Source organism: Ranitomeya imitator, chromosome 6 (genome assembly GCF_032444005.1).
Source record: "Ranitomeya imitator isolate aRanImi1 chromosome 6, aRanImi1.pri, whole genome shotgun sequence".
NCBI lineage: Eukaryota > Metazoa > Chordata > Amphibia > Anura > Dendrobatidae > Ranitomeya > Ranitomeya imitator.
The window spans coordinates 525161937-525189696 of record NC_091287.1 but is presented as its reverse complement, the minus strand read 5'-3'; the positions used below and the strand labels follow the sequence as shown (position 1 = coordinate 525189696).

General features: G+C 43.4%; 1 protein-coding gene across 4 annotated transcripts in view; it reads right to left on the bottom strand.

The window, feature by feature from the left end:
• Positions 1-27760, bottom strand: part of COL14A1 (collagen type XIV alpha 1 chain) — a 230554-nt gene that overhangs the window by 46453 nt on the left and 156341 nt on the right. For all 4 annotated transcript variants that reach the window (XM_069731833.1, XM_069731832.1, XM_069731835.1 and 1 more), the window contains 10 exons: positions 25462-25611; positions 22022-22138; positions 18965-19111; positions 18653-18727; positions 17391-17530; positions 15501-15624; positions 14213-14356; positions 9342-9506; positions 5297-5335; positions 1666-1804 (listed from right to left, as the gene is read on the bottom strand). In XM_069731833.1, the coding sequence (XP_069587934.1) occupies positions 1666-1804; positions 5297-5335; positions 9342-9506; positions 14213-14356; positions 15501-15624; positions 17391-17530; positions 18653-18727; positions 18965-19111; positions 22022-22138; positions 25462-25611 (1240 nt within the window). The remainder of the gene's footprint in view (positions 1-1665; positions 1805-5296; positions 5336-9341; positions 9507-14212; positions 14357-15500; positions 15625-17390; positions 17531-18652; positions 18728-18964; positions 19112-22021; positions 22139-25461; positions 25612-27760) is intronic.

Here is a 27760-nt window from a genome sequence, read left to right as displayed (position 1 = left end):
GCTTCCCTCTGTAACCCATAGAGAAGTCTGGGAGACCTGTTCCCTCTGTAACTCATAGAGAAATCCTGGGAGACCCGCTTCCCTCTGTAACTCATAGAGAAGTTTGGGAGACCTGCTTCCCTCTGTAACTCATAGAGAAGTCTGGGAGACCTGTTCCCTCTGTAACTCATAGAGATAGCCTGGGAGACCTGCTTCCCTCTGTAGCTCATAGAGAAAGCCTGGGAGACCTGTTCCCTCTGTAACTCATAGAGAAAGCCTGGGAGACCTGTTCCCTCTGTAGCTCATAGAGAAAGTCTGGGAGACCTGCTTCCCTCTGTAACTCATAGAGAAAGCCTGGGAGACCTGTTCCCTCTGTAACTCATAGAGAAAGCCTGGGAGACCTGTTCCCTCTGTAGCTCATAGAGAAAGTCTGGGAGACCTGCTTCCCTCTGTAACTCATAGAGAAAGCCTGGGAGACCTGCTTCCCTCTGTAACTCATAGAGATAGCCTGGGAGTCCTGCTTCCCTCTGTAACTCATAGAGAAACCCTGGGAGACCTGCTTCCCTCTGTAACTCATAAAGAAAGCCTGGGAGACCTGCTTCCCTCTGTAACTCATAGAGAAGTTTGGGAGACCTGCTTCCCTCTGTAACTCATAGAGAAACTCTGGGAGTCCTGCTTCCCTCTGTAACTCATAGAGAAGTTTGGGAGTCCTGCTTCCCTCTGTAACTCATAGAGAAAGCCTGGGAGACCTGCTTCCCTCTGTAACTCATAGAGAACACCTGGGAGACCTGCTTCCCTCTGTAACTCATAGAGAACACCTGGGAGACCTGCTTCCCTCTGTAACTCAGAGAAAGCCTGGGAGACCTGCTTCCCTCTGTAACTCATAGAGAAACCCTGGGAGACCTGCTTCCCTCTGTAACTCATAGAGAAAGCCTGGGAGACCTGCTTCCCTCTGTAACTCATAGAGAAAGCCTGGGAGACCTGCTTCCCTCTGTAACTCATAGAGAACACCTGGGAGACCTGCTTCCCTCTGTAACTCATAGAGAAAGCCTGGGAGACCTGCTTCCCTCTGTAACTCATAGAGAACACCTGGGAGACCTGCTTCCCTCTGTAACTCATAGAGAAAGCCTGGGAGACCTGTTTCCCTCTGTAACTCATAGAGAAACCCTGGGAGACTTGCTTCCCTATGTAACTCATAGAGAAGTTTGGGAGACCTGCTTCCCTCTGTAACTCATAGAGAACACCTGGGAGACCTGCTTCCCTCTGTAACTCATAGAGAGCACCTGGGAGACCTGCTTCCCTTTGTAACTCATAGAGAAAGCCTGGGAGACCTGCTTCCCTCTGTAACTCATAGAGAAAGCCTGGGAGACCTGCTTCCCTCTGTAACTCATAGAGAAAGTCTGGGAGACCGGCTTTCCTCTGTAACTCATAGAGAAGCCTGGGAGACCTGCTTCCCTCTGTAACTCATAGAGAAGTCTGGGAGACCTACTTCCCTCTGTAACTCAGAGAAAGCCTGAGAGACCTGCTTCCACCATCCTCACAAAAATAGTGCTTGCAAGTTTGGTTGACCTGATCCATTGCCAGAAAAAAACCCCTGCGAGTGTTGTTTCCTTAGTCTTTTGGCTAATGGAGACCGATCTGTAAAGATATATATATGTGGACATCATCCATTAGACTCGTACATACTTGGTGGGTTGGGACACCAGCGCATCCTTGTGTATTCTGAAACAAGGGAAGTTATTGAAGGTTCCAGGCTCCATAGAGATCCCATCTATGGCTGCATACTCCTTCTCCACCAAGCCAAACATTTCCATCATTTTGAACCCTGGAATTGCATAATGAAAGCATCTTTATTACTCGGATGTGTATCTCCTATAGGTGGGAAGGCTGCTCTATCAAAATCACACGTGAAAGTCAAAAACTTAAAGGGGTTGTCCATTCATTAGACAGATGTCCAATGGTTCTCCATGTGTTGCTTTGGCATCCTTCCAAAGAACGTGACATCTCCCTGAGAAGTTCCACCAACATTTATAGAATTTCTGGACTTTAAGATGCTGGAAACAATTATGTAATGTCACCCATATTTGGAAAGCTGGACATTGCCTATGATTACTGTAATGGCAGTTTAGTAGTCGGCGCCTGGCACATACTACCTGTACAGAAGGTCAAAAATGCATAAAGGTTTTGATCATCCAATGAAAACTTCTCTTATCAACAATTAAAGAGGTTGGAATGAGAGAAATGTGATCACTTTTTGCCAGAAAGAGCGCCACTTTTGTCTACAGGCGGCATTTCGTATTGTAGGTCACATACTACGTTTTTTTTTTCCTTGTATTTTTTTGAGCTGCTGGGAGACTTTTTTTTTTTAAATCCGCAGCGTTTTGCTTCCTTACGAGTTTCTGCGGCGTTTTTTCCCCATTCAAAAAAAAAAAACATTAAAAAAGTACAAAAAAAGCATACTGTTTTTCCTGCCAACACTCAGCACAGAAAAATCTGCTGCAAATACAATGCAGGTGAACATACATAGTAACATAGTAACATAGTAACATAGTTAGTAAGGCCGAAAAAAGACATTTGTCCATCCAGTTCAGCCTATATTCCATCATAATAAATACCCAGATCTACGTCCTTCTACAGAACCTAATAATTGTATGATACAATATTGTTCTGCTCCAGGAAGACATCCAGGCCTCTCTTGAACCCCTCGACTGAGTTCGCCATCACCACCTCCTCAGGCAAGCAATTCCAGATTCTCACTGCCCTAACAGTAAAGAATCCTCTTCTATGTTGGTGGAAAAACCTTCTCTCCTCCAGACGCAAAGAATGCCCCCTTGTGCCCGTCACCTTCCTTGGTATAAACAGATCCTCAGCGAGATATTTGTATTGTCCCCTTATATACTTATACATGGTTATTAGATCGCCCCTCAGTCGTCTTTTTTCTAGACTAAATAATCCTAATTTCGCTAATCTATCTGGGTATTGTAGTTCTCCCATCCCCTTTATTAATTTTGTTGCCCTCCTTTGTACTCTCTCTAGTTCCATTATATCTTTCCTGAGCACCGGTGCCCAAAACTGGACACAGTACTCCATGTGCGGTCTAACTAGGGATTTGTACAGAGGCAGTATAATGCTCTCATCATGTGTATCCAGACCTCTTTTAATGCACCCCATGATCCTGTTTGCCTTGGCAGCTGCTGCCTGGCACTGGCTGCTCCAGGTAAGTTTATCATTAACTAGGATCCCCAAGTCCTTCTCCCTGTCAGATTTACCCAGTGGTTTCCCGTTCAGTGTGTAATGGTGATATTGATTCCCTCTTCCCATGTGTATAACCTTACATTTATCATTGTTAAACCTCATCTGCCACCTTTCAGCCCAAGTTTCCAACTTATCCAGATCCATCTGTAGCAGAATACTATCTTCTCTTGTATTAACTGCTTTACATAGTTTTGTATCATCTGCAAATATCGATATTTTACTGTGTAAACCTTCTACCAGATCATTAATGAATATGTTGAAGAGAACAGGTCCCAATACTGACCCCTGCGGTACCCCACTGGTCACAGCGACCCAGTTAGAGACTATACCATTTATAACCACCCTCTGCTTTCTATCACTAAGCCAGTTACTAACCCATTTACACACATTTTCCCCCAGACCAAGCATTCTCATTTTGTGTACCAACCTCTTGTGCGGCACGGTATCAAACGCTTTGGAAAAATCGAGATATACCACGTCCAATGACTCACCGTGGTCCAGCCTATAGCTTACCTCTTCATAAAAACTGATTAGATTGGTTTGACAGGAGCGATTTCTCATAAACCCATGCTGATATGGAGTTAAACAGTTATTCTCATTGAGATAATCCAGAATAACATCCCTCAGAAACCCTTCAAATATTTTACCAACAATAGAGGTTAGACTTACTGGCCTATAATTTCCAGGTTCACTTTTAGAGCCCTTTTTGAATATTGGCACCACATTTGCTATGCGCCAGTCCTGCGGAACAGACCCTGTCGCTATAGAGTCACTAAAAATAAGAAATAATGGTTTATCTATTACATTACTTAGTTCTCTTAGTACTCGTGGGTGTATGCCATCCGGACCCGGAGATTTATCTATTTTAATCTTATTTAGCCGGTTTCGCACCTCTTCTTGGGTTAGATTGGTGACCCTTAATATAGGGTTTTCATTGTTTCTTGGGATTTCACCTAGCATTTCATTTTCCACCGTGAATACCGTGGAGAAGAAGGTGTTTAATATGTTAGCTTTTTCCTCGTCATCTACAACCATTCTTTCCTCACTATTTTTTAAGGGGCCTACATTTTCAGTTTTTATTCTTTTACTATTGATATAGTTGAAGAACAGTTTGGGATTAGTTTTACTCTCCTTAGCAATGTGCTTCTCTGTTTCCTTTTTGGCAGCTTTAATTAGTTTTTTAGATAAAGTATTTTTCTCCCTATAGTTTTTTAGAGCTTCAATGGTGCCATCCTGCTTTAGTAGTGCAAATGCTTTCTACCTAAATGCTCTGCTTTTCTTTTTCCAGATTGCCTGTTTAAAGCTGAAACATAGATCATACTCATTTCTTTTTACCAGAGATCAGGGCAACATGGGAATTCAGCTGACACAGGGGTGAAGCTAAACTGCTGTCAGATTCTAAGGGCAACTAGCAGAATTTCATAAGAAATCGGTTAAAAAAAATAGTAACTAAAAAAAAAAAAAATCAGTTAAAAAAACAATAAAAGCAAAGTATCTGTAAGGCTACGTTCACATTTGCGTTGTGCACCGCTGCGTCAGCGACGCAACGCACAACGCAAATAAAAACGCACCAAAACGCACGCAAAAACGCTGCGTTTTGTGACGCATGCGTCGTTTTTTGCCGAAATTGGACGCAAGAAAAATGCAACTTGTTGCGTTTTCTGCGCCCGACGCTTGCAGCAAAAAAAACGCATGCGTCGCACAACGCAGCACAACGCATGTCCATGCGTCCCCCATGTTAAATATAGGGGCGCATGACGCATGCGTCGCCGCAGCGTTTCCCGACGCTGCGTCGGGAAACGCTAATGTGAACGTAGCCTAAGGTAAATAGACATCATTAGCAGGTTGAGAATAACGCACACATTATTATCCTGTAAATACACAGAAATAGCCGGTTACAATGTTAATATTTGAGTTTCTGTACTCGTACACTGATCGTCTTACCGATGTAGGAGTAAAACAGGTCTATAATAAGGTAAAAAGCTAAAAAATATCATCAAAGCCGAGAACTAAAATCACAAGGGGTCCAACTGGGAATAATTCACCTGGGGGACAAACATACCTGACACACTGTTGCCTTGAATGTACGCCCACGGACAAGCTGAAAAATACAGAAGTATATGTCACACAAGCAGTATATATATATATCATCAGGCACCCCAGCCCATTTACTGCATACCCAGACTCAGTGTAAAGCCCCCTATAAGGGCCAGTCACTGCGCCATTGAAAAGGATGAAGGGGCTTTCTAGAGCCCCATGGCCCCTCATTCGGCTGGTTGGCGTGTTTTCATTCAATCATGTCTTATTTTAAGACCAGAGTAGCTGATTCAGTATTTATTTTTTGTCAGTGCACTATTCTGCATGGCAGGAAGAGGAACCATATTTTAAGAGCATCATACTATGTTGGGGATCACTGTGGGGCATTATACTGTGTTGGAGTCACTGTGGGGTATCATACTGTGTTGGGGGTCATTGTGGGCATCATACTGTGTTGGGGGTCATTGTGGGGCATCATACTGTGTTGGAGTCACTGTGGGGCATCATACTGTGTTGGGGGTCATTGTGGGGCATCATACTGTGTTGGGGATCACTGTGGGGCATCATACTGTGTTGGGGATCACTGTGGGGCATCATACTGTGTTGGGGTCACTGTGGGGCATCATACTGTGTTGGGGGTCATTGTGGGGCATCATACTGTGTTGGGTGTCACTGTGGGGCATCAAACTGTGTTGCGGGTCACTGTGGGGCATTATACTGTGTTGGGGGTCACTGTGGGGCATCAAACTGTGTTGGGGGTCACTGTGGGGCATAATAATGTGTTAGGGGTCATTGTGGGGCATCATAATGTGTTGGGGTCACTGTGGGGCATCATACTGTGTTGGGAATCACTGTGGGGCATCATACTGTGTTGGGGATCACTGTGGGGCATCATACTGTGTTGGGGGTCATTGTGGGGCATCATACTGTGTTGGGAATCATTGTGGGGCATCATACTGTGTTGGGGTCACTGTAGGGCATCATACTGTGTTGGGGTCACTGTGGGGCATCATACTGTGTTGGGGTCACTGTGGGGCATCATACTGTGTTGGAGTCACTGTGGGGCATCATACTGTGTTGGGGTCACTGTGGGGCATCATACTGTGTTGAGGTCACTGTGGGGCATAATACTGTGTTGGGGATCACTGTGGGGCACCATACTATGAATGTGGGGGCATCATACTGTGTTGGGGTCACTGTGGGGCATCAAACTGTGTTGGGGGTCACTGTGGGGCATCATAATGTGTTGGGGGTCACTGTGGGGCATCATACTGTGTTGGGGATCACTGTGGGGTACCATACTATGAGTGTGGGGGCATCATACTGTGTTGGGGGTCACTGTGGGGCATCAAACTGTGTTGGGGGTCACTGTGGTGCATAATAATGTGTTGGGGTCACTGTGGGGCATACTGTGAGTGTGGGGGCATCATACTTTGTGAAGGAGCGTCATAGGCATATCATTCTGAATGGCGGCCATGAAAGGGGTATCTTAGTGGGTGGGACCACTAAAGGGCATCAGCAGAAGCGCTATTTTTTGTGTCTATGCTGCAATACAAGGCTCGCTACCCCATCTTTAAAAGTTGTGAGATATTACACTCTTCTGTGACTGCAACCAGCCTATTTGCAGTAACCCCTTCTCCACTCAAATTATTTTTTTTATGTTTTGTTTTTTTTTTTGGGGGGAGGGGGGGAAGAAAGGCAATTCTGAAATCTGCTGTGGGACCCCATAATTTTTATGCACATATTTGATGCACACACACGGCAGGGAACGGTCATTCAGCCCTATTTACCAATAATGACAAGTCATCCCAGGAAATGCAGCCCAAATTGAAAGCGAAACGGCCGGAACATTGGAGATCAGGGCAAGAAAAGTATATCAAAAGTTCTACATATTTATAAGTGAAACACACCTAAATATTTATTGATTTAAAGTGGTCAAACCCTTTAAAATCTGGAAAACCCAAGTAGGCTGCTATCTAGTAAACAAGTAATGACTTGCAGGTGACGAGGATAAACCTCCACCTCTGTGTAGAGAGATACTGTTGTATCTAACACTCGGTAACAGTTAATAGAGAATATTTATTCCGCCCGAATGTTCATTCTTATTCCATTAGCCATGAACAGGACAATGGCGGCTCAGAACTAGACCATGCATCTTCTGGCACATACATTTTCCAATATACATTTTCATTTACCATATTTATGAGCTGAAATTTTCTTTGGGCTGCCCGGAGGCTGCCCATTTTCTATACTTGAAAGCATAAAGTAAAAGATGCCGCTTGCGAAGTCACTTCAGGAGGACGAATACCGTCATTTTCCTGGAGTAGCTTCGCCTGGGGTGCCGTCATTTTCCTGGAGAAGCTTCGCCTGGGGTGCCATCATTTTCCTGGAGAAGCTTCGCCTGGGAAGCCATCATTTTCCTGGAGAAGCTTCACCTGGGAAGCCATCATTTTCCTGGAGAAGCTTAAATCTGGAAAATTCGTGGATACCATCCGCACTGCTCAGTAAGTAAAGGTCCAGGCGAGTTGAAGATAAAGAATGGTGGTTTATTCTCAAAGCGTTTCAAAGTCAATAGGACTTCTTCCTCAGGAGATGCTAGGAAGAAGTCCTATTGACTTCGAAACACGTTGAGAATAAACCACCATTCTTTATCTTCAACTTGCCTGGGCCTTTACTTATGCTGCAGCGCGGATGGTATCCATGAATTTTCCAGATTTAATATTATATCTTCTAAACTCCAGCACACCTTCAGCACTTTCCCAGGCAAAGCTACTCCTGGAAAATGACGGAATACCAAGAAAAGCTTCTCCAGGAAAATGATGGCTTCCCAGGTGAAGCTTGTCCAGGAAAATGACGGTACCCCAAGAAAAGCTCCTCCAGGAAAATGATGGCTTCCCAGGTGAAGCTTCTCCAGGAAAATGATGGCACCCCAAGAAAAGCTTCTCCAGGAAAATGATGGCTTCCCAGGCAAAGCTACTCCAGGAAAATGACGGTATTCGTCCTCCTGAAGTGACTTCGCAAGCGGCATCTTTTCTCCGGGCAGCCCAAAGAAAATTTCAGCTCATAAATATGGTAAATGAAAATATATATTGGAAAATGTATGTGCCAGAAGATGCATGGTCTAGTTCTGAGCCGCCATTGTCCTGTTCATGGCTAATGGAATAAGAATGAACATTCGGGTGGAATAAATATTCTCTACTAACTGTTACCGAGTGTTAGATACAACAGTAACTCTCTACACAGAGGTGGAGGTTCATCCTCGTCAACTGCAAGTCATCACTTGGTTACTAGATAGCAGCCCACTTGGGTTTTCCAGATTTTAAAGGGTTTGACCACTTTAAATTAATAAATATTTAGGTGTGTTTCACTTATAAATATGTAGAACTTTTGATATACTTTTCTTGCCCTGATCTCCAACGTTCCGGCCTTTTCGCTTTCAATATGGGCTGCATTTCCTGGGATGACTTGTCATTATTGGTGAATAGGGCTGAATGACTGTCCCCTGCCGTGTGTGTGAATCAAATATGTGCATAAAAATTATGGGGTCCCACAGCAGATTTCAGAATTGCCTTTCTTCCACAAATAAAAAAAAACAAAACATAAAAAAATAGTTTGAGTGGAGAATGGGTTACTGCAAATAGGCTGGTTGCAGTCACAAAAGAGGGTTTTAAAGATAGGGTAGCGAGCCTGGTATTGCAGCATACGCACAAAAACTAGCGCTTCTGCTGATGCCCTTTTCCAGATTTAATGTTATAATTCGGTCACCAGTTTGACCTGTGGATTTGCAGCAGCTGCCAACCTTGATGAGTTTCTATGCTCTAATATAAAGACACATCAGGTGAGTACAATCTGATCGTATAGCCTGTAATCTCTATCGGATAAGACCCTAGTCGCGCTTTTCTCTCCTATAGTGTCCTTTATTGGAGTCTAGAAGATGTGATGTGCACATAACACAAAGAAGTTTTCTTGCTCATAAAAAAAGGTCCCGGGTGAAGGTCCCAGCAAGGAACTTTTTCTGATAGAGTCTGTGTATGGAAAAGGATGAGAAGACATTAGACGCTGGCTCTTACTTGCTGTTGCTGTCTCGCAGACAAATGTGATCAGTTCATCTTCTATTTTCTTGAAGGCATCAAAATTGTCGACAAAGAACACGTGCCTCTCGCTGGGCTTGCTGCCAATGTTCACTAGCTCTGCATAGTCTGCATCCGCCACTCCGATCGCAAAAATACTGAAGCCTGGGAGGAGGAGAGGACATAGGAGTTTAGGCAGACAGTCAACTTCCCACTACTGCGAGTGCAAATACACAGGTCATAGCCAAAAGCAACCATGATATAATCAGAGCTGTAGACTGCCGATGAAAGGTGCGGCGGGCAGGACGACCATATGGTTCATTTTAGAAGACAGACTTAAAAATAACATTCACATTAAGAGAACCTGGTGAACGTTTCCCTTATGCACTGGGTAGGAGGATGATACAAGACCTACTATTGTAGCTTTGCATTTCCCTGCCAACCAGAGACCACCCACCGTCCATACGTAATGTAGACCAACTGTGCAAATGTTGACAACACACTAACAGCTCATAAAACTTACCTGTCCTTTCACACAAAACCTGTAGAAAAGCAAAGTCTTGCTGCCCCAATCCCCGACAACGAAGGTAAAAATGTTTTTGGTGCACGGACAAGTTTAATATATCTGTCCAAGTTATTATGCTCTGTAGTTTAGCGTTTACTCTTTTTAATAGGTTGTCCCTCTTCATTAGAATTCTTCCAGCACAATAGGTGCTTGGACTTCATTTCCAGCATGCATTGTCCAATATTGTAGAACTGAAAGCCCATCTCTTTTGCATGCCTGTATGCCATTTGTCAGACAGGAGAGAAGGAGAAAAGTCCATACCCACTTCCTGTAGATACACAAAGCCCTGCCCACACTTCCTGTAGAGAAAGAAAGCTCCACCGATACTTTCTGTAGAGGAAGAAAGTCCCACCCATGCTTCATGTAGAGAAAGCCCCACCCACACTTCCTGTAATGAAAGAAAGCCGCACCTGCACTACCTGTAAAGAAAGAAAGCCCCACCCGCATTACCTGTATAGAAAGAAAACCCCACCCGTACTACCTGTATAGAAAAGAAAGCCCCACCCGCATTACCTGTATAGAAAGAAAACCCCACCCGTACTACCTGTATAGAAAAGAAAGCCCCACCCACACTTCCTATATAGAAAAAAATGCCCATACTTCCTGTAGGGGAAGAAAGCCCCACCCACACTTCCTGTAAAGAAAGAAAGCCCCACCCACACTTCCTACAGAGAAAGAAAACCCCACCCATTTTTCCTGTAGAGGAAGAAAGCCCCACCCATACCTCCTGTAGAGAAAAAAAACCCCACCCATACTTCCTGTAGAGAAAGAAAGCCCCAACCATACTTCCTGTAGAGAAAGAAAGCCCCACCCACACTTCCTGTAATGAAAGAAAGCCCCACCTGCACTACCTGTAAAGAAAGAAAGCCCCACCCGCATTACCTGTATAGAAAGAAAACCCCACCCGTACTACCTGTATAGAAAGAAAGCCCCACCCACACTTCCTATATAGAAAAAAAATGCCCATACTTCCTGTAGGGGAAGAAAGCCCCACCCACACTTCCTACAGAGAAAGAAAACTCCACCCATTTTTCCTGTAGAGGAAGAAAGCCCCACCCATACCTCCTGCAGAGAAAGAAAACCCCACCCATACTTCCTGTAGAGGAAGAAAGCCCCACCCATACTTCCTGTAGAGGAAGAAAGCCCCACCCATACTTCCTGTAGAGGAAGAAAGCCTCACCCATACTTCCTGTAGAGAAAGAAAGCCCCACCCATACTTCCTGTAGAGGAAGAAAGCCCCACCCATACTTCCTGTAGAGGAAGAAAGCCCCACCCATACCTCCTGTAGAGAAAGAAAGCCCCACCCATACTCCCTGTAATCCATCTTGGAATCTCTGCTGCTTTATAACAGACAAGTAAGATTGACAGAAAATTACGTATTGTTTAAATGTGTTTTCTATGTTAAAGGTGTTTTCTGAAGGTATTGCACGCTAAAGCAGCCACCCGGCCCGGGATATGTGAAATACAGGCTTTTCACATTCATCAACCTACTCATGGATATCTCCTGAACAATACCTTCCAGACTTAACAAATTGCACCGCCATTTATTGTATATGTGACAAAATTTAGTACCGCACCCTGCTGTGTCCTGAGAAAGGGATGGAGCATAGATCAAGTATGGACATCTCTGCTCCATTCAAGATGGGATAGAAGAGCTACCAGCCAAGTGGGAAAATAAATATTCCACTGATGACTCAGGATACCAAGTCCTGTCATCTCAAAAATGTCAGGATCAAAACCAAGAAGTGTGCAAACCATACAGATTGGTTTGGCTCTATTCCCTTCCCCAGTGGAAAGGACAGAACTTATCTTGCCCATGGATGGTTTTCCCTCCATGGCAATTCCCAACCATCTTGCTAATAAGCAGCTCCCCTGGAGTCCAGCACAGGTTCTCACTATCCATAGCTGAATAGACCCCACACCTCCGTCTACCTCCATGCTGCGTTCGCCTTGGACTATTCCCATTTTCTTAGAAAGACTCAGAACTTTAGCATTAGAAAAAAAGCTGCAATTATTCCTTTCTTGATATGAGTCTGTGGTGGTGAAGAACAGCTAGAAAAGTTGTCATTTAGCCCCAGTTTGATCTCATGTTCATGTCTTTGGTATGTCGGGGGAATGTGGATCACCTGGAGCAATGACCGTGGATACAAGGAGAACGTGCACGCTCTGTTCTGGTTTTAAGTGTTATAGACATCAAACCGCGTCTCCCAGTCGCGCCACTTAAAAACTAATCTGAAGTGGCTGGCGATGGTGTTTTGGGTAAAACAAAACATCACAGGACGTCTCGCTGCTTTACCGCTATTGAAGTCTACTGTTCTCCTAATCGCAGCTTCGGAAGCCATTCATACGGTTCACCCTCGGCTTCTGTAGGCCAAGGTCCCTTTCAGAGCTCAGCAGGACCATCAATCATAATCTGACGCCATTGTCTGCTTCTTTTTTTTTGTTTAGCTCCGAGGTTGGTTGAAAAAGAAAAAAAAATAGAATTCTTGGCCAAATACCTTCCTTTATGTATCCGATAATAGTAAACCTCTTCACAAGAGTCTTAGCACTGAGCGTTTTAATGAGTCTATTTGGGGTTAATTCTTATTTTAAGCTTTCATGTCTTCTGGAAAGTTATGGATTCATCGTTCTACAAGGAAATGTGGGATCAGAATGCAGATGTAGCAGAGGGGAACTTGTTTTTACTGATTGGGGGTTGTTTGTGCATTGTGATAGGTGTAATGTCTGCCGGTGCCTCCGCATTGGTTCCCCTCCTCCCACCACGCAGGGAAGCCAGCTTAGTTTTAAAAGGGCAGTGCTCGCACATGGTAAAATGCCCCCAGCTAACAGCTGGGAGACATTTAGTTAAAGTAATCACCTCTAAGCTGTCTCCCAGGCATAAGCTGAGAGGCATCTTGTATAAAAGGCGCCCTCCCCTACTGGGAGGTGCCTGAGCAACCTCTATATTTAGCCTTAGTGGTGTTGGTGTGTGTAACTGTATGTTGCCAGGTCCCCCGTCCTTACTCTGTTAAAGCTATTCCCATATCCTGTGTTCCCGTTTGCCTAGTATAGTTTGTCCGTGTTCATGTGACCTTTTCGGTGGTATCCTAATCCTGAAACTGCATCTGCGGCACCTATGCCCATTCTCCTGGTCCCGATGCGGCCAGTTCTGAGTCCGTTGTTCCTGGTCCTTCTGCGGCCAGCTCCAGAACTGTTTCCTGATAACTACTTGTGTGAACAAGAACCTATCTTAGTTATCTAAGTTATCCATTCAGTCCGTCAATCTCCCATAATTGTTTGTCAGTGACCTCCCGCATCAGCAAACCCCACCCCAGGGATCGGCAGCTGAAGAACCAGTGTCTGTCTATCTAAGAGACCTCACCCCAGGGATGGCAGCTGCAGAACCAGCGTCTGTCTATCTAAGAGTGGTACGTGGTACCTGTAGCTCAGTCTGTCTCTACCATCAGGAGTTCCAGCATACACCAGGCAGCCGCTTAGCTATGCCCCTTCCTAGGAAGAACCGGCAATGTGGCACAGTGGGTCCACAAGCCATGTGCGCCCTCGCAGGTGTGACTATAGGTCTGTGCCAAGTTTGGAAGTTATAAATATAATTTACTAATCACTGGGGGGTCCGACCACTGATATCTAAAACAGGGTCAACAGTCCCATTGAAAATGAATGGAGCGCTCAAATTATACAGGGCAGAGGTCCCGTCCCAGGACTGATGGAAGTCCCATTGGACGATCCCCAGTAACCACTAAGAAATCCCCTATCACATGCATCGGGAAGAAATTACAAACTTGGCACAAATGCATGTGCACACTGTGCCTTTTTGCTGAGTTTTTGGAGCAGAAACTCCAAGATTTTGAGGAGAAAATGGAAAATTTTCTTCAGTTTCTTCTTCAAAAACTCCTAAAAAATATTTAGTGTGAACACAGCCTTAACGAGATTTTAAGGTTTTATATGTATTTAAGATTTATCTCTGCATAAATTGAACATTTTCCAATTTTCTTTCAGACTTTTGGGGCAATTTATCAACACAGACTTTTTGTTCATCAGTCTTGAAATTCTAGATGCTGGAGTGATTAAATTGAATAAGCGTGGCTCCTCTTTTAGGGAATCCGCATGCCAAAAAAATAAAAATCTACTCCAGCTAGGAGGCGGCATACAAATTAGACATGATGATAAACACATTTTTTCTAAGTTTTACCCACTTTTTGAAAATTTGGGGTAAAAAGTCACAAAATTTTTGGTAAATTTCCACAAAACTGGTGATTATTTTTTTCTCCTGTATCTATCGTTGCTTGGAATGGGAACAACATCTCACCTTCCAGCTGCATTTCATGAGCAATTTTGATGGCTTCATCTTGGGAACGTCCGTCGGTAATCACCACCAGAACCCTTGGCACACCTTTCCTCATGCCGGATTCCACGGTAAAAATGTCTTCTCGTACGTGCTTCATTGCCCTGCCTGTAAAATACAAATATATATGGTTCACCTGTGTTATCTGTGCTATGATTTTTCAGTTGATTTTTCTATCATTCCCTCAAAACCAGGAATGACAGAACAGCGAATACAGAGCCTTATCTGTGTGTACAGTTTTACTATCCTGCCTTTTTTTAGGCTTCAAGTAGTGTAATAAAAATGGCTCTGTTTGTCTTGCCCTAGTCTACACAGCAAAGCTGAAGCAAGTTACAACACATAAGTAAATGTTCTTTGTGAACACTTTAATATAAAAACTACAACACCGACGTTGTGACTCTCAGCCCAACAAAATTTGCATCAATCAATAGCAAAAGAAACTTTGCTTCTTTCTCCATATATGAGCCATTTCTCCTCCCTGAATTCACCATTCACTCGAAATGCCACTACCATTAGTCTTGATCAGAACAGGACTGTTAGCTCATTGACAGATTAGGTTAGAGCTGCCTAACTAAGTCTATGGAGATGGGAGGGATAAAGAGGAGTGGGAGAGTTGAGGCATAGAGACACAGAAAGGGCAGTGCAGTCTTCTAGTAAGTGTTTTATTTCACCCCACTGCTGGATTCACAGCTGCACTGCTCAGGACTATTGTATAATGTCATCCATGCTGCTGCTTCTGAATGTGAGTTACATAGAGACAGGAGATCAGGAATCCCTCATGTCGTGTGTTTTGTGTATTGGAGGCATCATAACAGCTAGCCTCCACCCACTAGCTCAGAGACAACTGAAAATTAGACAGACTGTAGAAGGAAAAACTAGTGAAAAATGAAGGATATAAGTCATATATTGTGCTGCTTTGGTGCTGTCTGACCCTGTTGGGTTCGATTTATTGTTTTAGGATGATCAGAATTTTTGGATGTGAGATTTCTGTTCTGAGTTTCTCTTACTGGAACAATTTGCATAAATTGTATTTTTGGCCCACACTCCGGCCTAAATAAACAGCTCAGTCATTGCTACTACATAACCAAAGAACTCTACATCATGAAGTGTGAGCCAAAACACAAAGCTCTCCGTATGTGCAGGTCCAATAAACCAGCCTGGATGATATGAAGAGCCAACATTCACGTATCTCACCGTACCGTGTCTCCTTACCACCAGAGGACACATCTAGGAGGTTCACCCAGGCACCCACCTGTTTTTGTATTCCCTCCTTTGTACGATATCCTGTTAATTGCCGCCAAAAGGGACTCCTTGCTTTTGTAGGAGTTTAGCTTGAATTCTGTCCTGGCGTCATCACTATACTGAGCAATGCCAACCTGGAAAGCAATATTGCTTGTTAAAAGTCAGCAAAATGATGGAAGAAAAACATCTCATACAGGGATATAACCATAATGGGATAATACAGTCACACTGGGGGCCCAGAAGGTCCTTATAGGTTTCTTGGCCAATAATATTAAAGACCTGCGACAGCTGGTGGGGTTGGAGATTTTGCATGGGGGCCCACAGTCTTCAAGTTATGGCACTGCTTATGCATTCTGAGATCCGGTCGTTGGTGAATGAAATGGACTACATAGAAGCTTTTTGATTGGCACAAAAGAACTCTGGTTAATGAGGTCCTTTCACGTGCACAAAAAAAAAATTGAGTTGAATACTTTATGAAAATCCCTACTCTCCCCTTATTCTGCCACTTTTATCCGTTTCACTCTGCATTTTAGAGATATTCACATTTGTTTCTTCTGGAGTGTAGTATGTGAAATCTCTGCTTGTAGTGCAACCAGGTGTTTCTTGTCTTCTCTGGGGGTGTGGCTCATGGCTCAGCAGCATCTGAGATTGAAAGACTACAAGATAAAATGCTGAACTGTGATTGGCAGCATCTGGGCAGGAAAGGTGAAAGAACACCCCCCACAGAAGACTGTGAAGAAATGTTCAGTTGGACTTTAAAGCAGAGATTTCACATGCTGCGCTCCAGAACAAACAAATGTCAATATCTCTACAATGGAGCGGTGTAGAGCAAAATGGAAAAGAGCGTCAGCATAAGGGGAGCTCAGGGATTTTTTACAAGGTGTTTCCCTAAATTTTTGAGCAAATGACCGGTCTTTTTTTTTAATCGTCGGAGTTCAGTCCTTCCCGACTGATTTTATAAAGAATTTTAGGTAAACTAGCTTAGGGTTTTTCTTTCTTGACTTTGACAATCCTTAATCAATGAACCTCCGTGATGTCAGCATACTGAAGGGATTGTGGTGTTGTTACATGTGCCACCTACCATTCATTGATGACCACCTCATTGCGTATTTCAGGCTTATTTTAAGTCATGCAGCTTTACAGAATCTATATATCTTAATTTCTCTCACTGACGCTTTTACTGTATATACTGCACCTTAGTCTCTGTTAAAATGGTTCTCCATGTTCCTGCAAATCTGGCCCACAAGTTTGTAATGGAGCGGAGAGACCGCTTCAGCACCACCTTTCCATAGCTTCCCGGTCATTGAGTAATGCAGCAGTTATGGCATATGCTGCTACAGCCAATCAGAACCCTCACCTGTCTTGTACTGCTTGGCTCTACATGGCTGCCGAAGTCAATGATTGGCTGCAGTGGTCATGTTTTGTAACTGGGACATCACCGCTGTAACTCTAGGCTTCCATTATGGAAGGTGTGCAGATTGTTTTGTAGGATGCCTCTGTGATGAAGAGTGTAGTCAACTGCTATAGAATACCGTAACAAAAAAAGTATACCGCAACATACCTGCAAGGAAGCTACTAAAACAACACATTTTTTATCGTCTGTTGGCTGCATTGGGAAATTCGTACAGAACAAATTGTGTGTGAACAGAGCCTAAAGACTCGTTAAAGGGTTGATAGTTACTTGTAGGATCTCTGCTTCCAACAGGAGAAACGTTACCCCTTAGACTAGAGCCTGAATAATAATTTGTAGGCTATCAGTCAAGAAGTACTCAAATGTAGAATTATTATAAGCAGCAAAAAGCTTATATAGGTTGTGGACTTGGGGTTCGTTCATCAGAAGAAAGATGTCTAATCATCGATGGTATCTCAGTCGGCCACAGATGATGTTGTAGGATCTTACCTGGGTTCCATCGGGGCCTATCTCATCCATGGCTCCAGCAGTGCTGTACAGGAAACGGATGACTTTGTGGAAGTTGTCATCTCCGATGCTCCACGATCCATCCACAAGGAAGACGAGATCGGCTCTGGCGGATTTACACACTAAAATATCGGAAGCGTTTAGTAATAACCACATGAGGGTGACGGTACTTATAACATGTGCCTATATCTCAACATCCAGTGCCATTTTGGACATATTTATTGCCGTTTTCTCAATATGAAATTACCTCTAGCAAATTGGGAGGAACATACAGAATTTTACATGGTTTTTTTTGGCCAACATCATAAATATGGCAAAAAGGGCAGACTTTGCTTTTATTTTATTCCCAATGATCAACTGAGTATTTTTTTTTTTTTTAAATTCACATTCGCCATACGGTTCCTAAAATATAGGTCTTTTTAGTAATGCTAATTTTTATGCTCTTTACTCAGGGGCGGTGCTTACAGGGTAATTATGCAGAACAGACTAAAGACACGCCCCAGAGGATCCTGGAAGCAATGCCCCCCCTTGTAAAGATCATAACGATTAGCACTAAATAAAGAGGCCCGCATCTCTGTAAACATACGATGGACCAATGCAAATGCCATACACAAAGACCATGAGGAATATAATAAGAGCAAAAACTGGCCATTTTTGACCTGGTGACAGCATCAATTGGGGCCTTTTTAAAACATATTGAACAAAGCAGGGGTGTCCAACCTGTGGAATGAGGACCAGCCCAAAAACATACATTTAAAATATTAATGAGTATATAGGATCGGCCCTCGAATTACAGGTCCATCGCCCCAAATCATACTAATGCCAAAATTTTCAATAAAATGTATTTTACTTAAAGCTGCAGTGCTAAGTAGCGCTCTCAAACAGCATGCTGTACAGGCACGCATGCGCTGCTTTACCTATAGACTGAGCATGGTGCGACAGCCTTTTTCGAGACCCTACACAGTGTCAGGTGTGGTGGGATGGTTACTCGCTGGAATGTCTGTCTAAAAAATAACAAGAAACTGCACTGATAATGGCAGGTCTGCATAATCAGTACAGTTTCCTAGGGAAGAAGGACCTTTGGTGATATCATGGTCAAATGACCAAAGCTTATTGCGTGGCCCAAGACAACTCTTCATCTTCCAGTAAGGTCCTGAGATGCCAAAAGATTGGTTACCCCTAAATTAGAGTGTGTATACTACCAATTAATAGTTAAAACGTGTTGAATCTGAGGTTACTGTTACCTTCTCTGGCGGCAGGAATAGTTGGAGGAGGAGCTGTTGCCGGTGGTCGGGTTGGTGCAGCAGTTGGCACTGGCACTAAGAACAAATGGAAGGTATACATGATAATCATAAAGTGCTTCCCATACACTGATATAAACAGTGCGGTATAATAGACATGTATGTACATAATATATACAAGTAATGGCCAACTGCACCATATTCATGTCACCCAATACTCTATATCAGTGTAAAGCGTCCATAACCAGGAAAACCAGACTGCAATACTTTTAGTCTAAATACAGTATTACATAGAATGATAATCATGCAACATACATGTAGTTTCCACGATGCTCACTCCGGGACCTTCGCTGTCTTGGATTTGCGCATAAACGGTGATCCTGTATCTAGAATTTGGAAGAAGTTCATAGAAACAGTGTCTAGATGTCCCTCCGGGAAGGTTGGCCTCTTGCTTGGACCCATCTGTATGGAAAAGTGAAAGAAAACGGAGAATGGGGACTGGGTGCCTATAAAGAATAGGGCTGAAGATGTGTTGCGTCCTATACCACATGTTAAAATCTGATCAATTTGAACTGTCCGGTAAACTTTTGTTGGTTAAAATTACTTAGTGTCCCCTGAGTTGTATGCAGAGGCTGCTGACGATGGAGGCCTGGAGACAGCGAAGGCCTGCGGACTGACTACAAGGCAGTGTGATGCACAGCACACCTGACAGCACTCGGGGACTGGCATATGGTATTCCTTTAAAGTGCTAGAACGCAACGGCACAGCAGCTCGGTCTTGACTGCCGCTACTTTACCCTACTGATCTGCAAAATGAATGGACCATAACTTTTCACATGCCATTGTCCCTGGATAAATCCTAACTGGTTTTCTTGCTATGGTCTATGCTAATGGTTAGTGGGGATCTTGCAGTTGAAACTCTATGGATTACAAACGGATGACCCATCCTAAGCTTGGTTGTTTGTCCATGCCAACTGGGTGTATGGGACAATACGTTGATGAAGCATCCTGAGGTTGTGGGTTTGTCCAGTATGACAAGTCGATCACCTATCCAGAGATTGGGGGTTTGTCTGGGACAACATGTTGATGACTTATCCTAAGATTGGGGTTTGACCGGGACAACGTGTTGATGACCTATCCTGAGGTTAGGAGTTTGTTTGAGACAACGTGTTGATGACCTATCCTAAGGTTGGGGATTTGTCCGAGACAACACATTGATGATCTATCCTGAGGATGGTGATTCATCAGGGACAACATGTGAATGATCCATCCAGAGGTTGTGGTTTGTCCAGGATGACACACTGATTACCTATCCAGAGGTTGGAGGTTTGTCCAGGAGAATATGTTGATGACCTATCCCGAGGTTGGGAATTTGTCCGAGACAATCCATTGATGACTTATCCTGAAGTTGAAGGTTTGTCAGGGACAATATGTTGATGTCTTATTCTGAAGTTGGGGTTTGTCCAGGACAATTTACTGATGACTTCTCTTTGGGATGTCAAACCTCTTCAACCCTTCTGATCTGCTGTACGAATGGACCATAATGGTTTACATGCCCTTTTCTTGGATAAATCCAAACTAGTTTCCCAGATTACTGAGGATCTTACAACTGAACCTCCAGAGATCCCATATTCATGACGTATCCTAAGTTTGGGGGTTTGTTAAGGATAACTTGACGATGACTTATTTCGGGGTTTGCCCAGGACAACTCATTGATGACCTATCCTGAGGTTGGGATTTTATCCAGGACATGTTGACGACCTATCCTGAAGATGGGGGGGTTGTCCAGGCCAATACAATAATGTTACCTGTCTGGAAGTACAGGGCACAACACCTGTACTTACTCTTGACCTGGGCACCAAGAACATTCTTCCTCTTTCCACAATGAATAGTCAAAGCTACGGAAAGTTTAATGATTGGTCAGTGTTATTTGTGTTCTACATGACTGTATGAATTGTGCACTACGAGACGCCATTATCACAGAGTAACAATAGAAGATGCTGCACAGGGCTCCATTAATCGTAAGGATGGTTTTGGAGTATGTTATATAATAGGTCTCTAATTTAGCTGTTTTTTTTTTTCATGAATCTCTTTTCAGGTATACTCAAATTAGGCATTAAATCAAAATCCATTTGAAATGATTAATATGGCTGATGTTTTATTATTATTATTATACATTTTTATAGCGCCATTTATTCCATGGCGCTTTACATGTGAATACGGGGCAAATATAGACAAATACATTAAACATGAGCAGATAACAAGGCACACGAGTACATAAGGAGGGAGGACCCTGCCCGCGAGGGCTCACAGTCTGCAGGGGGTGGGTGAGGATACACTAGGAGAGGGAAGAGCTGGCTGTACGGCTGTTCAGTAGGTTGAGGATCACTGCAGGCTGTAGGCTTGTCGGAAGAGATGAGTCTTCAGGTTCTTTTTGAATGTTTCTATGGTAGGCGCAAGTCTGATGTGTTGGGGTAGAGAGTTCCAGAGTATGGGGGAAGCACGGGAGAAGTCTTGGATGCGGTTATGGGAAGAAGAGATGAGAGGGGAGTAGAGAAGGAGGTCTTGGGAGGATCGGAGGTCGCGTGTAGGTAGGTACCGGGAGACCATGTCACAGATGTATGGAGGAGACAGGTTGTGGATGGCTTTGTATGTCAGTGTGAGTGTTACTTAAAAACAAGTAATCCATCCAACAGAAGAACCACTGTAAACACACTGCATGTCTTGGAAACGAGTAGCCGTATCTGGACTGTTTCGCCCCATTTTCAGATATGTGCGGCTGCCAGAGGAATGTAATATAATATTGTAGTAGTAAGTTTACAGAACTATAATCAATGTTGGAAAAACAGCAGATCAGGCGAATCTGAAGTTCTTGGACAGATTGTCCATTACTCCTCCCAAATTTTTTTTTTTTACTGTAGAGAAAGAACAACTTCTACAATTTGCTGGCTGGAAAAAAGTGCATTTGTAAAACCCTAGGTAGAATTTTACTTCGCCTTCACTTGTCTTTATAACTGTCCGTGCTTGGTCAAGAACCCTGAAGTCTGTCTGAAGAATACGGACATTTTCAGATACAATTTTTGCTTATTTAATTGCAAACATTTTGGAGTCCAAATAATTTTTTCATTCCTCGGTCATTTTCTGGACTCCTATGTGCTGATTTATGATCACAGACCTCATCAAACTGGAGGTGAACTTTGATGTGGTCATAAATCAGCACAGAGGAGCTCAGTAAAGGGCTAATGAAACAGTTATAAATTCCCCATCAGCATGGTAGGCTCAGAGAAATACATGAATCTGTCACATTCAGGTCGGGGAGAGCCCTTGTCAGTCTGCATGAGTCCTAGCTAGGACCATCCCTTATCATACATGCCTCTTAGTGACTCAATGATGATTCTGTAAGACGATGCATGTCTCTGCTGCTGCCACTGGGAGCAAATGCTTGTCACCTTAATTTGATAGGCGTTCAGATTGGTTACTCCAAGGTACACTGTAAAGTAATCATAAACATTACAACAGTGATAAAAAATAATACGACTTTACAAAAGGGGTTAAATGAGATATTAAATAAAAGAAAATTACCCATAAAACAGTATAATTCTAATTAATTAATTAATTAAGATTTAATTGTCTCATGAGGAAGACTTCTTTTTTAAACCAACGGGCCTGTAAATCATTTGATCCTTACAAGTCTAGTAAGTTTTACGAGCTCCTGGCTCCTGGATGGTCATTGCTCCGCTAATGTAGTATATGAAGGCATTACAATGTAAGACATGGAAAAAATAGTTCCATCAGAATGGCTTTCGTTCTGGCTTGCATGGCTAACAATATTACAGATTTCTGTCTGTAATGTTCATACCTTCATTCCTTCATTCACATTCATACTCCTTGACATGAAGTTTGCAGCCTGATCCAAAATTCAGATTTTTCTCTTGTTGGAGTGGCTGACATAGTAATATAGCCTGGATGTGAGGTCTGTGTGTCTCTCCCAATAATATAGGCTGGATGTGAGCTCTGTATCTCTCCCTGTAATATAGGCTGGATGTGAGCTCTGTATCTCCCAGTAATATAGGCTGGATGTGAGCTCTGTGTCTCTCCCAGTAATATAGGCTGGATGTGAGCTCTGTGTCTCTCCCAGTAATATAGGCTGGATGTGAGCTCTGTGTCTCCCAGTAATATAGGCTGGATGTGAGCTCTGTGTCTCTCCCAGTAATATAGGCTGGATGTGAGCTCTGTGTGTCTCCCAGTAATATAGGCTGGATGTGAGCTCTGTATCTCTCCCAGTAATATAGGCTTGATGTGAGTTGTGTCTCTCTTAGTAATATAGGCTGGATGTGAGCTCAGTGTGATTCTCCCAGTAATATAGGCTGGATGTGAGCTCTGTATTCTCCCAGTAATATAGGCTGGATGTGAGCTCTGTGTGTCTCCCTGTAATATAGGTTGGATGTAAGCTCTGTGTGTCTCCCAGTAATATAGGCTGGATGTGAGCTCTGTATCTCCCAGTAATATAGGCTGGATGTGAGCTCTGTGTCTCTCTCAGTAATATAGGCTGGATGTGAGCTCTGTGTCTCTCCCAGTAATATAGGCTGGATGTGAGGTCTGTGTGTCTCCCAGTAAGATAGGCTGGATGTGAGCTCTGTGTGTCTCCCAGTAATATAGGCTGGATGTGAGCTCTGTATCTCCCAGTAATATAGGCTGGATGTGAGCTCTGTGTCTCTCCCAGTAATATAGGCTGGATGTGAGGTCTGTGTGTCTCCCAGTAAGATAGGCTGGATGTGAGCTCTGTGTGTCTCCCTGTAATATAGGCTGGATGTAAGCTCTGTGTGTCTCTGAGTAATATAGGCTGGATGTGAGCTCTGTGTCTCTCCCTGAAATATAGGTTGGATGTGAGATTTGTGTCTCTCCCAGTAATATAGGCTGTATATGACCTCTGTATTCTCCCAGTAATATAGGCTGGATGTGAGCTCTGTGTCTCTCCCAGTAATATAGGCTGGATGTCAGCTCTGTGTCTCTCCCAGTAATATAGGCTGGATGTGAGCTCTGTGTGTCTCCCTGTAATATAGGCTGGATGTGAGCTCTGTGTGTCTCCCAGTAATATAGGCTAGATGTGAGCTCTGTGTGTCTCCCTGTAATATAGGCTGAATGTGAGCTCTGTATCTCTCCCAGTAATATAGGCTGGATGTGAGCTCTGTATCTCTCCCAGTAATATAGGCTGGATGTGAGCTCTGTATCTCTCCCAGTAATATAGGCTGTATGTGAGCTCTGTGTTCTCCCAGTAATATAGGCTGGATGTGTGCTCTGTATCTCTCCCAGTAATATAGGCTGGATGTGAGCTCTGTATTCTCCCAGTAATATAGGCTGGATGTGAGCTCTGTGTGTCTCCCAGTAATATAGGCTGGATGTGTGCTCTGTATCTCTCCCAGTAATATAGGCTGGATGTGAGCTCTGTATTCTCCCAGTAATATAGGCTGGATGTGAGCTCTGTGTGTCTACCAGTAATATAGGCTGGATGTGAGCTCTGTGTCTCTCCCAGTAATATAGGCTGGATGTGAGCTCTGTATTCTCCCAGTAATATAGGCTGGATGTCAGCTCTGTGTCTCTCCCAGTAATATAGGCTGGATGTGAGCTCTGTGTGTCTCCCTGTAATATAGGCTGGATGTGAGCTCTGTGTGGCTCCCAGTAATATAGGCTGGATGTGAGCTCTGTGTCTCTTCCAGTAATATAGGCTGGATGTGAGCTCTGTGTCTCTTTCTGTAATATAGGTTGGATGTGAGCTCTGTGTCTCTCCCAGTAATATAGGCTGGATGTGCGCTCTGTCTCTCCCAGTAATATAGGCTGGATGTAAGCTCTGTGTCTCTCCCAGTAATATAGGCTGGATGTGAGCTATGTGTCTCACCCAGTAATCTAGGCTGGATGTGAGCTCTGTGTCTCTCCTAATAATATAGGCTGGATGTGAGCTCTGTGTGTCTCCCAGTAATATAGGCTGGATGTGAGCTCTGTGTCTCTCTCTGTAATATAGGCTGGATGTGAGCTCTGTGTCTCTCCCAGTAATATAGGCTGGATGTGAGCTCTGTGTCTCTCCCAGTAATATAGGCTGGATGTGAGCTCTGTGTCTCTCCCAGTAATATAGGCTGGATGTGAGCTCTGTGTCTCACCCAGTAATATAGGCTGGATGTGAGCTCTGTGTCTCTTCCAGTAATATAGACTGGATGTGAGCTCTGTGTCTCTCCCAGTAATATAGGCTGGATGTGAGCTCTGTCTCTCCCAGTAATATAGGCTGTATGTGAGCTCTGTGTCTCTCCCAGTAATATAGGCTGGATGTGAGCTCTGTGTTCTCCCAGTAATATAGGCTGGATGTGAGATATGTGTCTCTCCCCATAAATAAACTGGATGTTACCTCAGTGTGTATCACTTGCTTTCATGTATCAGCACAGCTTCTATCCTGCATTTATTTCTCTGTGCTTAATCCATGTGCTTTACTCTTTGTCAACAGCCTATTTTTTTACTGCACTACCTGAGATTAGATGCTTTCTTTCCTCTCAGCACTAAGGATCTGTGTAGAACCCTTTTCCCTCGCTATCTCTAGCACTGAGATGAGGAATGGGGAGAGAAAAGAAAGACATCAAAATCATGCGCAGGCGCTGTGACAGATATGTAATAGGTTTACAAAAGCACTCGGCCAGATAATGGACTTACAGATACATTACAGATTTAGAAAGTTACTTAATTTTGCATTTAAAAAGCAAATAAACAATGTACTAAATCTATGTGAAGGGCTGCATAAAAGGCAGTAGAACATAATGATTTCCTTACAAGTTTTGCCCACTCCAGTTAAAGGCTCGCTGAATCCTGTGGGATAAGACGCTAGGACCTTTAAGTTATATTCAGTCCCGCTGAGAAGGTTGAGAATGAGCATGGTGTTCACATCATCTCCAACGAAGGTCTCCAGAGCCGCGCCAACTCCTGAAAATAAAGTCCAGAACCCCAGATCATCACCGGCCAACATATACTAAACCCTCGGATAACTTACACCATTCTCCTAATTTTAGAAACCATCCACCCCCCTGACAAGTCCAGTCCAAGCACAATATACCCCATCCATGTGGCCCGTGAGATCCAGCACACGGAAATGTAACACTTGGAGATTTCAGATCTGCAAATATTTATTGATGCGAAAATCTATTTTTTTTTCTCATCCAAAGCACACATTCATTGAAGAAATTAAGTTTAAGAATTTTTATTAATTTTTCAAAAATATTTTATATTGAACATTTATGTAAAATATTAATATTTCATTATCAGCTATGAATGAAAAAAAAAGTGATAAAAAAACACCTGACGCTGCTGATCAGAGGACACAATGTCATGTCTAGGGGCTGAGTATTAGGAAAACGTGGCTGTTTTCTACTAAAAACAGCGCCACTCCTGTAAACAGGTCGCGTGTGGTATTGCATTTCAGACCAATCATTATCTAAGTGTGCCCTGATATCAGGAGACACATCTAGATAGACCTTGAGTCCTTCAGTAGAGCCATAGGTAGGCTTCAAAAGATCAATCAGGTATGATTGATGATCTCAATGTTTGGACCTCCTTACCCCAACTCCTAGGAAATCAGCAGCCATGGTTTGGTATTGCCTCATGTCCCTGGATAGACCTTTGGCTCATATAAGCTGAGGACCCCGATGATATCACGGGGATTCTCGCATCATTGATCGCTGCATTCAAAGAGTTAAATGGCAGAGACCAGAGTTTCCTCTGCTCCCCGCTGTTGCAGTGGGGCTGTCACTGTGTATTACATCTATTGACTTGCTCCTACTAATGTCGTGTGATCATCAACATAAGTCAATTCATTATCAATTGCCAGCTGGTTAAAGGGAATCAGCCACTAAATTTTTGCCACCTTATTTGAAAGCAGCATGATGTAGATGCAGAGACACTGATTCCAGCGATGCATCACTCACTGGGATGCTTGCTGTAGTTTTGATGAAATCACAGTTTTATCAGCAGGAGATTATCACTAGAGGACTAGTAAACCTGATGTCATGTAGTCCAACCCCGCCCCCAATACTGATTGGCTGAATGTACACAGAAAGCTGCCAATCAGTGATGTGGGCGGAGTTATACACAGCTCAGCATTCAGAGAACTGCTAGATCTGCTGCAGCTAAAACTGTGATTTTATCAAAAGTGCAGTAAGCGGCCCAGGAAATGACACATCGCTGGAATCAGGGTTTCTGCCCCTACATTTTGCTGCTCTCAGATAGTATAGCAGAAACCCGGTGACCGATTTTCTTTAACTTTATGACTAAATAAAGAATTTGGATTTTGTAAGGAGAATAATGTGATCTATAGTAATCACTAATTAATACCGAAGGGCAGATCTTAAAGAGTCATGATGAGGATAAAAATGTCAATATTATTGGGATTTTCCACCTTTAGGAACAACATTTTTTGTATATGGGGTTAATTATATATTTTTGCAACTGGGTTTCACTAAAAACGTTTGCACCATTTGCTTTCTAGCAGCTTCTGTGTTGCGCTGTCTGTTGCTGGCTGCAGAATGAGTTAACTGAGAATCAGTCACTGAGCTCCTATTAATGGTCTGTCAGGGAGTTTGTAACTCTTTTATCTGTCTTTTCCTGAGCTCCTCTTATCTGATTTACGACCACTTCAAAGTTGAATTTGCAAGATAGCAAATAGCCTATAAAAACCAAACGGTGAACATTTTTTAATGACACCCAATGGCAAAAATGATTATTTTAAATTTTTTTTCCTAAAGGTGGACAACCCCTTTAATCTTACTGGAGCAGTAGAGCCTTTCTCTATTACTGTACTATGCTGCCAGTGTCGCTCTATAAACATTTACCCTCGCTGCCATCTGGAAGCATTAAAATACTTGTGGCGAGCCGCATATTTGAACACGTCTTAGGAGGACGTGGCCTCATCGAAGAGCCGTCCAGACGCTTTCAAAGTTTTTACAGTGATTTTTTTTGTTAAATTTCCTGGTAGAATAACTTGGATGTGAATTATAAGTGTCTAAGACTTGGCTCCGGGATGAAGGATCTCTTACAGAAGTCTCCGACCGTAACACGATGCGCAGAACGTTTCTCAATT